A 12,589-nucleotide genomic window follows, 5' to 3' on the forward strand; every position below is an offset into this window, starting at 1 on the left:
AACCTCTAGCCCTGTCACCCACCCTTCTCAGCACCCAGTTCCCAGCAGTGCTGCCACGCTCCTCACTGCAGGATCCTGGCACACTTGGTATTATCCTCACAGCTTCTGGTGCGCTTCCCTCTGCTCAGTAAGGACCCTTCCTTTTCCCTTGACCTCAGGGAGGTCCCCCTCCCCCATCTGTTATTCTGTCTCAGACCCTTTATTTTCTTCCAAGCACTTATTAGAATTTGTAACTGCTTTATTTGTCTGTTTTCTTGTGGCCTATCTCTCTCATTCTCTTGGTGTAGTTTCCATGCAGAGAGACAAGCTGAGGGCTGTCCGGTTAGATCCTCAGTACCCAGCACGGTGCCTGGGCACAGAAAACACACTCTCAAAAAATATCTCTTTAATAAAAAGCCTTTTCGATGGTGGCATCTCCAACAATCAGGAAATTTCTCTTTGCTTCTGAATTTTGATCCCCTGGCAATGTTTCTGCTCGTTAATGAGTAATCCTTGTCTGGGGTTTATGGCTCAGAGTATAGCAGATCGCAGGCAGCCTGGCCACCACTGGTCTGTGTGGGAATCGCCTTCCTGTGGAATCGCAGCAAGTCTCAACTTTGAACTCAGGAATGTCAATCTAGGCCTCAGGCCCAATGTCCAGCAGATTTGGCATGCTGCCAGAGGCCTTGGGCTTTCCACAGCTTCTGAGGATCCACAATCCAACTGTCTTCCTCTTCCCCTAATGCTCCAAACTCCTCTCCCAGGCCCCACAAATCTGTGCCCGTGAGAGCTTCCAAACGGAAGCAACACCAGAGGAAGGAGCTAGAGTGGCAGAGGTGGCCTCAGGGCTGACACAGGGGAGGGTGGAGAAGCTTGGCAGAGCCCATGAAGATGTGGCTGACAGTGGTAAGATTTGGCAGGAAAAGGGGACAAGGGCACAGTTCTTAAAGCAGCATTTACTTTGGTTTTCACTTCTCCAAGGCCCCGGGGCCTCTGTAAAGTTCTAGTTCTTGGGTCGTGCACACTCTCTCCATCATGCCTTCAGCCACTCCAATAGCTGAGGTGTGTAGTAGGTGATGATGATGTCGGCACCTTTGTGGGAGAGACACAGGGAACAGGGGAGGGGTGGGGATCAGCTCTGGGCATACCTTCTGGGAAATGAGGGCCAGCGGGGAAGAAGGCTACTACGAAGAGTCACAGTGGGTTTCACAACGTAAGACTGAGCCCAGTGCTAGTCAATTCTAGCTCTCTATATTGTGTGATTGTGGACAAGTCATTTTCTCTTTCTGGACCTTAATTTGCCAATGAATAAAATGCACAGTGGGGAAGCAGATAAGCTATAAGTTCCCTTCCCACACAGTGTGCCATACCAATAAAACCAGCTCCCATTTATGGAGTGAACATATGCCAATTATACCGATCATCTCATTTAACCCACATGACAACCACCTACCAGGTATCTTATCTCTACTATAGACAGGACACTGAGGTTCAGAGAAGTGGCTAGGCCAAGGCCTCACAACCAAAAATAATAGAGAGCTCTGCTTTCTTCACTGTTCCATGTTCTGTTCTACAGTCATGTCTTTTCCTCTCAGGCTGTGTCTGTTTAGATCACTGTTACCTCTGGGTCTAAGACTCCAGGCTGTTTCAGGAGTTCATTTCCATTTCTGGGCAAACTGCCTATTAGTCTGTGTCACAGGTCAAAAACCCCGCCCCTGCCAGCTTACCAGCTCTGCGGAAGGCAGTCATGACCTCCAGTACAGCGGCCTTGAGATCAAACGCTCCTGCCTGGGCTCCGTGCCACAGCATAGCAAACTCTCCAGAAACGTGGTACACGGCGAGAGGGAGCTCTGGGTGCTGCAGAGAAGCAGCAGTAGGCAGAAGTGGATGGTGGGTGTACCCCTGGGAGTGTCCCTTGTTCCCTGCCCAACCTTTGACCACCTTGAGCCCCATGGCCTGAGGCACTGCTGCGGACCCATTCTTAAACTGTTACAGCAGAGCTGTTCAAAGGCTTGTGCCCACTGGCGGCTGCTGGGCAGGGGCAGGGAGGGGAGGATTCCTGTTCAGGGGCAGATTGCTTCCAACTCTGAGATTCTGCAGTCCATCAATCTAAGGTCCCAGAGCCCGTGGACACACTCTCTCATGTCCCTGAGCCCCCTTGTCTCTGCTCTGTGCTCACCTTGTTCTTCACCTCCCGCACAATATCCAGGTAGGGCATTCCCGGCTTCACCATGACCATGTCGGCTCCTTCCCGGACATCCCGGTCCTAAGGGATGAGGTAGGATGTGGGCAGTGCCTGGGATGCGAGGGGAGAGGGGGGCAGGCTAGCTGGGGCTCAAGCTCTGTCACTCACCACTGCTCGGAGCGCCAGGCCTCGGGCTCCCGGTGGCAGCTGGTAGCAGCGGCGGTCTCCAAAAGCTGGGCTTGACTGAGCCGCGTCCCTGGGAAGCAGAAACATCAGGGAGGGCTCCAGCTTTGAGCTAACGGGTCAGGGCTTTAACAGCAGACCCTAGCCCATCCCCACTCACCGGAAAGGTCCATAGAAACAGGAAGCAAATTTGGCACTATAGCTCATCACTGATACCTGTGGAGAGAACGTGGGGATTGAGCTCAGTCAGCCCTTTCCAGATGTCTCAGGGTCACGTGCAAGAAAGGGACTTAGGCTAGGAAGTAGAGTGCCTGTGTTCTAGTCCCACTGGAGCTCTGGGCCTTGATTTCCCTATCTCAGGAGCAGAGGTTGAGACAATCCCAAAGATCTTGTCCAGTCTGTCTTCAGTTCTGTGATTCTTGGCAGATGTGGGGGCAGGGCTCTCTCCTCACCTCCCCCCACCCCTCCCCCCACCTCCCTGCCCCTACCCTGTTGCCAAATCCATGTGCCATCAGAGCCTCCTTGATGGCTTCCACGCGTCCATCCATCATGTCCGACGGGGCTACCACCTGACATCCTGAGGGACAGAGGATGGCCTTCAGAACTCTGGGACCCTCCTGTCTACTCTGCCACCTCCCTGACCCAGAGGTTCTCATCCCTGCTGGTGGCTTACTCACCTGCCTTGGCATAGGCCAGAGCCACCTCTGCCAGCCGCTGGCGGCTCTCCTTGGCCTGGAAAGCCCCATTCTCGCTCAGAAGCCCTGCACATCAGACAGCTGGATTTTAGGGAGCACCTGGCCTGTCCCACTGTGGGGAGAACTGGGCAGGGGGAGTGCAGGTGGCAGCAGGGCTGGTGGAGGGAGGGAACTCACCACAGTGACCATGGGAGGTGTAGGGGCACAGGCAGACGTCGCAGGCCACCAGCAGGCTGGGGAAGGTCTTGCGCAACAGACGAATCGCCTCGACAGCCGGGGAGTCCTCGGCGTCCGCTGCAGAGCCCCGCTCATCCTAGTGACAGGGAAAGGACAAAGCAGTGTGTCTGTCACATGAAGCCTTTGGGAGGCACAATGGCCCTCATAGAGTGCAGTCCCCATCCTCTTCTTTTATCACCATCTCAGCCTCTGGACGAGGAGGCACAGTGAGGACTCTCCCCGTTTTGCACAGGGGACTTGACTTGCCCAGTCAGGGTGTCATAGTCCTATTTAGCTTCTTGACCTTACATGGGTGCTGCCTTAGGAACAGGGGCCATGTCCATTTGCCTGTGGTCCCAGGGCCAGCACAAGGCCTAACTGAGGGTGGTCAGTGTGGAACCTCAGCTCACCTTCACCCAACCTCCCCTTCACTTCCCTTCTACTACCTCCCCTGATTCCTCACCTTGGGAACTCTACTGGGGACACCAAAGACCAGGACGCAGCGCAGGCCCTCTTCCACCAGGGGCCTCAGCATCTCTTCCAGCCGGTTCACACCATACCTGCGAGGAGGGGCTGCAGTGAGGCAGGCCCCTGGCAAGGGTCCTCCCCACCCTGCCACACTGTGCCTCTATTAAGAGCCAAGTAGCACTTGGTACTAGGAGGGCTCAAGCCCCATAGTATAGGGGGTGGGGGCCGGAACGTACCCAACAGATGGGTAAGCTGAGGTGCCAAGTGGCAGACTATGGGATTCAGCTGCAAAAGGCCCCTCCAAGGTTCTTTTATTGAACTCCCATTTGAAGTTAAGCTCTCCTCTCCAAGACTCTGCTATGATGCCTCTGGTGATGGGTAGCCCCTTACTTTACAAGGCTGCCTCTTCTGTGTGGAACAACTTTGACCCTGACAAAACCCTTCTCTCTACTGAGCTGAAGTTAGACTCTCCGGATCTTCTACCTCCTGGGTCTGCTTCTGCTTCCTGGCATCTCCACCTGTAAAATCTCTCCCTCCATCATCCCCCTGCCCTCCCCACCATGTTTCCTACCTGGCCACTCCTGGAAGGCTGGCAATAGGCTGTACATCATCAGGAACATCCCTGCAAGAGTGGGGGTGGGCTATGGATTGGTAGCTGTGGAAAGGGCCAGTGGTGAAAGGGTGACTAGGGGGGATGGTTGGGAAGCTGGGAAGGAATATGGAAGTGGAGATGTTGGGAGGAGGATAGGGTCCAGTGTCTGGTTCCCCTGCCTGGCCAAGCCCAGGGCCTGAAATAATAATAGGAACAACAAGAATAACAGTGACAGCAAGAGCAACCTTACTAAAAGACGAGCAATCATAGGAAGCACTCAAGTGGTTAAGAACTTGGACTCTGAAGTCAGAAGGTCCTCACTTACTATTGCAGTCACTTACTAGTACTGACTGGGTGACCTTGGCCAAGTTGTACCACCTCTTTGAGCCTTGAGCCCTTTTTTTATATCCTGGGTCCATTCATTCATTCATTCATTCACTCATACAACAAATATTTATTGAGCACTTATTATGTGCCAGGTACTGTTCTAGGCTCTGGCAGTATAACAGTGAACAAAACAGACAAAAATCCCTGCCCTCATGGAGAAAACAATCTAGGGTGGGAGTGGGAACCTTTTTTCTGCCAAGGGCCATTTGGATATTTATAACATCATTCGCAGGCCATAAAAAATTATCAACTTAAAAATTAGCCTGCTCTATTTGGTTAGACATTTAATTAACTCACCCCTAATGCCTTGGCAGAGCCAGATCAAATGATTTCGTGGGCCTTATAGGCCCGTAGGCTGGATGTTCCCCATCCTTGATCTAGGGGATAATATTCATACCTTCCTTATATGGATGCTGTCAGGACTGAAAGATAACAGATGTAGACGCTTAGCATAGTACCTGATACACAGTGAGTCCTCAATAAATGTCAGCTGTTGCTATCCTATATAATAAAAGGGTGATATGCAAATCGACCAAACAGCAGAACAACTGGTCACTATGATGCACACTGACCACCAGGGGGCAGACGCTCAACGCAGAAGCTGCCCCCTGGTGGTCAGTGCGCTCCCACAGGGGGAGCCCTTTTCAGCCAGAAGGCAGCGCTAAGGATGTTCAACTGCCAGCTTAGGTCTGCTCCTCACATGAGCCAGGACATTCCCCGAGGGCTTCCGGACTGCGAAAGGATGCAGGCCAGGCTGAGAGACCTCACCGCCCTCCCCCCGTGCACGAATGTCATGCACCAGGCCTCTAGTTATTAATAATCCTGACTACCACCTCTTACATGTACATAGCACTTTACAATCTACAGAATATTTCTCAGCTTCTGTCATACTGCAAAAGCTCAGGATGGCAGGTAAGGAAGATTGAATTCTTCTCAAGGTTTGTTTCATTCTTAAGACAACTGCTGTCCTTAACCCATACCTTGAGCTCCAAGCTGACAGCTCACTTTATCACCCACAAACAGATGCTTGCTCTGGTCACAGACATACCCACCCACCCACACCCTGCGGATCAGAGACTCGGCTCATTCTGGGGACTCACGTGACAAAGATGGGATAGATGAGGTTGGAGGCATTGAGCGTGGTGGCGGCTGCCTGCCAGGTCCGAAGCAGTGGGTGGAAGTAGCCGCTGTGGAGAACAGACTGAGGCTGCATGGTGAGCAGTCAGGGTACAGGGTAGCCAGCTGGTTGGAACTGAGGGCTCCTGGGGTATCTTCTGGGTGTTCAGCTATGTGGGGGCAACAGGAGGAATGTGGAATGTGAGACATGGTCCCTGTCCCCAGGAGGTGGTCATATACCCCCAAGCTCTTCTGGATTCCTGCATCTCCTGCTGTCTACCTCAGTGTTCCTCTGCGTGTAGTTCACCAGTCCTTGCTGGTCTATAAGGTAAGTAGAGAAATGAAAGTAGGCCTTAAGAAACTTTCATAGCAATTTGAACCCAATAATATAAAATTTGGGCTCATACTTATATGGCCTCTCTTCTTCTTTTTAAATAATATTTTTCTAGTAATTCATTTTTATTTTATCAAAAAATCAATTTGGGCTGGATGGAAATTAGTATGAGGAACACTGATGTAGCCAACATTTATACTTTGTTTATTCCATGAAAAATGTCCATGTACTTGGCAGAAATTTTAGAGAAACCAAAGTAAAAAACTCCCTGTAATTCTACCCGTCGCACATGGACTTGTCAAGCAGGACACACACTAAGAGGATTAAATAGCAGTCCCCAACACACACACACACACACACACACACACACACACACACCTGTAGAGTGGCCACTGACGTCCTCTTTTCTAGCCCTCGAACTTCCTGCTACTCCCCAAGCACAAGCCACACTTGGCTAGCTTCTAGCTCTGCTCACCCTGTTCCCTTTATCTAGAAGGCTTGTGCTCTCGCCACTCCTCCAGCCCCAAATCCTACCTGGCTGTCCACAAGGCACTCCTTCCTTCCCTCTCCCACTAAAGCCTCTCTTTTTGCCCAGGTCACACTCTCTCTTATATAACAGGTCTTTGTGACTATTTCTTAACTTGTCCCAGTAGACAGATCTTCTGTAGGTTTATAGTGAGTTCATTTTTTTTGTCTTCCCCACACACTCTGCCACATAGTAAATATTACATGAAATACCAGACAATATGTCCTAAATGCTAAATAAAGGATGTAAGATAGAAGGAAGCTGGGGCAGTGACATTTGTTTCTTGAGCACCTACTGTGTGCCAAGCCACACTGGGCACTTGCACACATGATTTCTCATTAAGTTGGCACTACAGTCCTGGGAGGTAGGGCTGATTGAGTGCATCTCGGAGAGGTGGAACCTCCCTAAAAGAACTATGAGTTCCAATGTGAGTTTGGAGGTTAGAAGAAGCTTGTTGAAAGATGAGGTCTTGAACTGGTTTTGCAGGATGAGTGGGTTCAGCTAGTTAGAGGAAAAGGGGAGAATATTCCCTCAGGAAGAGAAGAAAGGAGTAAAGGTAGGGAAGGAGGGATGGCTAAGGACTGTTCTTAGGACCTAAGGAGGCAATCAATGGAACCACGTGTGTATGGAGGGGAGGGGAGGGGAAGGAAGGGGGTCAGATTGGGGACAGGAAGGTTTCTGATAGGGGCGGTAGGGGTGGCCTGGTCAGAGCCTGGCTTTAGGAAGAAAATCCTTACAGACTGAGCACAGCAGATTGGAAGCAGAGGAGCACAGAGGATGTGGAGCCAGAGGGGTGGAGAAGGAAGCATCATAAGGCGGCCAAGAGGCAGTCTCTTGGGGCGGTGCTTTCTGACCTGGAGGGCAATGGAGACAGGGACAAGGCAGGAAGAGGGTAATGGGGAGCAGACCTTGGAGAGGAGGTGGAGAGCTCTGTTTTAGACACTTCCTTTTGGAGGTGTGTACAGATGTCGATGTGAACAAAAGTGACTCCATCTTTGCATCCCTGCTTTTGTTTTTCCATGCCAAGAACTCTGACCTAACTAGTCTCAGCCAGCATCAAAGCCTCACAGTTAATGATTAGCTGTGTCCTATAAGTTCACATAGTGTAACCATAGATTCCTATCAGTAAGTGACCAGAATGGCACAGCAAACAAGATAAATATCAAACTAGGTGTTGGCATTAATTTTAAGCAATTAGCCATCCTAAGACCTGGCTCACTGCATTCTTTGTCCCTTAGTCTTGTCAATCATTAGTAGTTCAGCTATACTACAAAAGGTTTATTAGTCTAGCTAATAATATGCAGAGTCGGATGGGTTGTCTCTTCTACTCTGACCCAAACTTACAATAAGTAAATGACCCCATAATAAATTCTGTTATAGTCAATGAACTTGCCTGCTTCGTTTGTCAGTCTGAAGACACCTTTACAGATTGGTGGTAATGTACTTCCACTCCACCTTCAGACGAGGTGCCTGGGGAACACTCAAGAGCCACTCATCTCTCCTTGTGTGAATGGGATCTCAAGGCTCAGAGAAAGGCAGGGACTTACCGGAGGTTACACATTCCCTTGGCCTGGGGAATCATTTAATATGCTGATGATGCCTTTCTTCCCAGTCTCCCAGGCCTCTTTTTATCTGACCTGCCTTCCTGTCAGGGTTGGGGTTATCAGGAGCCACACAGGGCCCCACCCTACCACCCCACCCTTGAGCCAGCCATATCACCTGACACAAGAGCAAGCCAGGCCTCCCCAAAATGTCCCAACTCCCAAATGAGCAATCATTCAGCAGTTACAAAGTCCCAAGTGCCCACTTTGTGCAAGATTTTGCTCTCAGCCCGGCCAGTGTGGCTCAGTTGGTTGAGTGTCGTCCTGTGTACCAAGAAGTCAAAGGTTTGATTCCCAGTCAGGTTACATGTCCAGGTTGTGGGCTTGATCCCCAGTGCAGGGCATGCAGGAGGCAGCCTATCAATGATTCTCTCTCATTGCTGCTTCTATCTCCCTCTCCCTTCCTCTCTTTATAAAATCAATAAAAGATATTTAAAAAAAAAGATTTTGCTCCCAGGTCTGCCAGCGATTAGCCTAGCTCGGAGAGACTGTCACTTGCCCAAGACTACACAGCTAGTTAGTAACAGCCAGAATTTGAATTTGTTCTAGACAATGAGTGCTGGGTTTTATCTACTAGTCCTGGTAAACACTTGATTCAGCAGGCACCTCTCTGCCTTGACTATCTTTGCTTTGCTTTGGTGGCTGGAGAGCTGAGAAAACAAGGAAACAAGAATTGTCCTTTTAGGGATAAGGGAATGGAGGCTCCGAGAGGTTAAGTAACCTCCTCAATGTCATTCTGGAGTCAAATCAGATTTTGAAGCTGGGTCTACACACGTCTCAGATGGCAGCAACCTTTGTGGCAGGCTCCCAGCTTCTGGAATCCAAAGCTGCATTCCACTGGCTTCATTCTCGCTTCTACTTTAGAAGGCTGAGGGAGCAAATTAATGCCTTCTGTTTATCAGAAGCAACAGGGCAGGGCTGCCTAGGAGCTTTGCGGGAGGGGGACAAGGGAGGGTGAGAGTGGCGAGGGAGAGGCCTCCCTGGGGCAGTTCCACTTTAATATATGTGTGTTGTTGTATTTTAACTTGAGGGTTCAGAGAGATTTGATTTGAGAAATGAGTATCAGTAATAAAGAAATTAAGTTGAAAATCACCAATCCTGTTTATTGCTTATATTCTGATGTGGAAATTGGATGCAGAGAGGCAACAGGACTTGTCTGACATCACACAGTGAGTCAGGTACAGAGCTGGGCTTGAGCACAGGATCTCCTGGCGTCTAGTCCAGTGCCATACCCTGCACCACACATGGTCATTCTGTCACAACAGGTGCTGAATCAATATCTGTGGGGTAGAAAAACACCCCTGAGCAACAGAGTTGCATCTCTGTTTGCAGAGCAAAAGCCAGGTGGAGGTTTGGGAGATTTCATAGACTTGGGAGGGCACTTCTCTCAAATCAAGGGAGCTTGCAAGTCACTGCTTAAATCCTGTCACACCTCACTGAAGTCAAGAGCAAGTCACCATGGGACCCAGCACCTATGCTCAGCCACATTAGAACAGGTTAGCTTTAACTGGAAGGCAGTATAGGGCGGTCCAGAAAAAAATCTACATTTCAGGGTCCAAGAGCCCCAGGTCTGGTCTGTGCTCAATGTGTGACTCTGAAAGGTTGCTAGCCTTTCAGATTCTATAGAATGGGAGTTAATCAAACTGGCAAAGCTGCAGAGATTAGAGATAGTGAACAGGTATGTGCTAAGTCTCACAGTAAACACGGAGCTACTTTTATATTAGGAACAGAACTGATCTGGAACTAGATCTCCAGGCGTGCCATAACATCTGTGCCTTCTGCACACACCCAGAAGGGAGAACTTTCATTCAAACCTGTGTGGGCTCCAAGGTCTTCCAAGACATCCCAGGTGGGGGTGGGGGTGGGGGTGGGATTGCTGCCTTCCAGCAGTATATGGGGGGGGGGGGGGGAGGAGAAATAATCACCACACAGATGCTACAACAGAGGGGTGGACCAGGTTATGTGAGAGGGATCTGTGTTCTCTGGGAGTCAAGGATGGCTTCAGGGGAAGAGGGGACATTGAGGAATAAGTAGCTTTTCAAACTGGTGGTAAAGGTATCTCATTTCTTAGAAGGCAACTTTCCCAACCTGGGAGTCAATTAAGTTGGGCCCTGAGAGCTGCTACCAGGAGGGACTGAGAAAGAGCTGCCCCCCATGTTATGCTCAGCTGAGGATTCCAGAGGTTATGATCTTGGCACAGAGGGCTGCGAGCTACTGCCAGCTCTAGCAGGCTCTGCCACCAGCTGGGGAGGAGGCAGTCAGGAGGGCCAGCTAGGTAGAAGGTGGCCAGGGCTGAAAAATCCAAAGCCCCTGAGGGTCCCAGGACAGCAGCTGCTAGGCAGTTCTGACAAGAGACCAACTTGTTTATTCAACTCACATTTCCTGAATATCTACTCTAGGCTTGTCCCAGTGCTACACACAGGAGTTAAAGAGAAGAATGAGACCTGGGCCTTGACCTAGAGCTTTGACGAGCCCAGTTTTCTCTGGGCTTAGCCATTTGGAGCTAGGAGGAGAATTAGCCAGGTCCACAGACTCCTAAGACATCTTGGCTAAGAGGATCCTTAAAGCTTGATTACATCATCGAAATGATGGTGAAACTGGGTTCAAGAAGGAGAGACACAGGCCCAAAATCATGCAGGGGGGGCAGTGGCAAATTTAGGGCTAGAATTCAGGTCTCCAGCAGCCCAGTTTTCAATGCCCACTATTAATTACCCCTTGGTACTTTAAGTAGAGATTTCAAAGCCCACAGCAGAGTTGGGCTGTGGAGAACTCTGGGTGAAGGAGGTGGGAGAGGGAAGCAGACCGGTGACTCTGGACCTGGATGCAGCTGGCGGCATGATAATAAAGTGTGTGGTTTTTGGAGTCTGTTCTAGCTGTCACTTTCCAGCTGTGTGACTTTAGTTGCCTCGTCTGGTAAATGAGGACTTGAATCGCCCTCAATGGGCTGTTGTAAAGACTCAATGGGCCAATGCACGTACGTACAAGCCCAGCACAATACGGCTGATATACTTCCACCATCCTCCCACATCGGCGATGTACCTCGCGCTGTGCACTTACAGAGTCCGCTGCAGCGGTGTCTAAGGGAGTAAACCCCAAGGACTGGACACGTGCCCTCAAGGACTATGGCCCCGCGGAGACCCCTGCCCCGGCTGCAGCAGGGCAATCTACCTCTAAGAGCCCAAATACCGGCCCCAAAGGACGGATCCCCGGCTGCACTGCCAGCGCTTCTGGCGCACAGCACAATCTGGATCTAGGGACGCGGTGCCACAGCCTCCGCCTCCCAGTCCGCCATCTCCCCGAGTCCGGCCCCCGCTTACCTTACCTCCTCAGAGCTGCGAGTCTACGCTCCCGCCACCGCTACCTCGCACGCAATCTAGTCTTTCCCGGTACAAGAGGGGCGGGCTGCTACCCGGAAGCAGCGTCCAACTCACACCCCGCCCCGCCAGCCTGCACGCCACACCCCCTGGGGGCTCTTCGCTGGAGGGCTAACCAGCTTCAGCCCCGGCGGGGGGCGGGCGGGCTCGCCTGCCCTTAGGCACACCCGATTGGCTAGGCCTCGAGGCTCACGTGCGTGTGTGAGGCGCGGACCAGCGCGTGGGCGGGGAAAGGCCCGGGGGAGGCTGCGGGGCAGCGCGGGAGAGGCTCAGCGGTCTGGGCGAGTGAACCTTTCTCCAAGCGGTTACAGCCCCGAGGGACTCTTTACAGTCCTCGTCTTCCCAATTTACAGCATACTGGGCGCTGGTTAATTATTTGTTGACATAATGGGACGTCAAGGACATTAAAACAACACGGTAATGCCCGACACAATTGCTAAGTTCATTTTTGCGGACTGAGCATTTTAAAGTTTTTTGAATTCAGCACCAGGATGCCTTCCAAGTTTTAAGAGAAAATTTAATCCATTGTAGGATCTACTCTGTGCCATGGTTTGGGAGATGTGATTTGAATGACATGGACGTTTTAGGCATTAGGATGAGTACAATGGGGCGGGTGGGGCAGAGTGCGTGCTCGGGCGGGGGGATCCACTGAGGCTTTGTGGGTTTGGGTGAAGTGGTGGTCGGGACCAATACCCTAACAAAGGAATGCTGTTATAGAGGTGAATCAGGGATTATAGAAAAGCTAACTTTAATCGTGAAGATGCCAGTCGATTGTACTACATTTATACTCAAATTTTCTCATAATCTGTAACCCAAACCTGTTTTATACTTCAAGCTAAAGAGGTAGAGAGGCTTAATGCTAAGGAAATAGGACATCGTTTAGTTCCCAGCTACTAGAGTTCTGATTTGTGTTCAAATAAGGAAGGTGGTAGA

The 12,589-nt window shown here is 50.8% G+C and overlaps 1 protein-coding gene across 4 annotated transcripts; it reads right to left on the reverse strand.

Annotated features, from left to right (window-relative positions):
* Nucleotides 1-221: 221 nt before the first annotated feature.
* Nucleotides 222-11,978, reverse strand: ALAD (aminolevulinate dehydratase). 4 transcript variants are annotated; one of them, XM_080667559.1, is made up of 12 exons: nucleotides 11,600-11,978; nucleotides 5,806-5,991; nucleotides 4,298-4,348; nucleotides 3,722-3,818; nucleotides 3,220-3,355; nucleotides 3,025-3,108; nucleotides 2,836-2,924; nucleotides 2,508-2,563; nucleotides 2,333-2,420; nucleotides 2,159-2,245; nucleotides 1,707-1,836; nucleotides 222-1,071 (listed from the first exon to the last, which is right to left on the reverse strand). In XM_080667559.1, the coding sequence occupies exons 2-12, from the start codon at nucleotides 5,916-5,918 to the stop codon at nucleotides 1,013-1,015; spliced, it is 990 nt and encodes a 329-aa protein (XP_080523685.1). In that variant the 5' UTR covers nucleotides 5,919-5,991; nucleotides 11,600-11,978; the 3' UTR covers nucleotides 222-1,012. The 4 variants fall into 4 exon arrangements, with proteins under 4 accessions (XP_080523685.1, XP_080523683.1, XP_080523686.1 ...); XM_080667557.1 differs by having other exon boundaries at nucleotides 4,298-4,514; nucleotides 11,600-11,785; XM_080667560.1 differs by having other exon boundaries at nucleotides 11,605-11,709.
* Nucleotides 11,979-12,589: the final 611 nt, after the last annotated feature.

The sequence above is a fragment of the Plecotus auritus genome (assembly GCF_963455305.1).
Source record: "Plecotus auritus genome assembly, chromosome: 5".
NCBI classification, from domain to species: Eukaryota; Metazoa; Chordata; class Mammalia; order Chiroptera; family Vespertilionidae; genus Plecotus; species Plecotus auritus.

Excerpts from the sequence above, each read along its gene's own strand:
- ALAD (XM_080667557.1), bottom strand. The coding sequence starts at position 5,839 with ATGCCTCCAACCTCATCTATCCCATCTTTGTCAC. Across the intron at positions 3,819-4,297 it reads AGCCTTCCAGGAGTGGCCAG|GTATGGTGTGAACCGGCTGG; the intron begins GTAGGAAACATG and ends CCCTCCTCGCAG. Across the intron at positions 3,109-3,219 it reads CACCTCCCATGGTCACTGTG|GGCTTCTGAGCGAGAATGGG; the intron begins GTGAGTTCCCTC and ends TCTGATGTGCAG.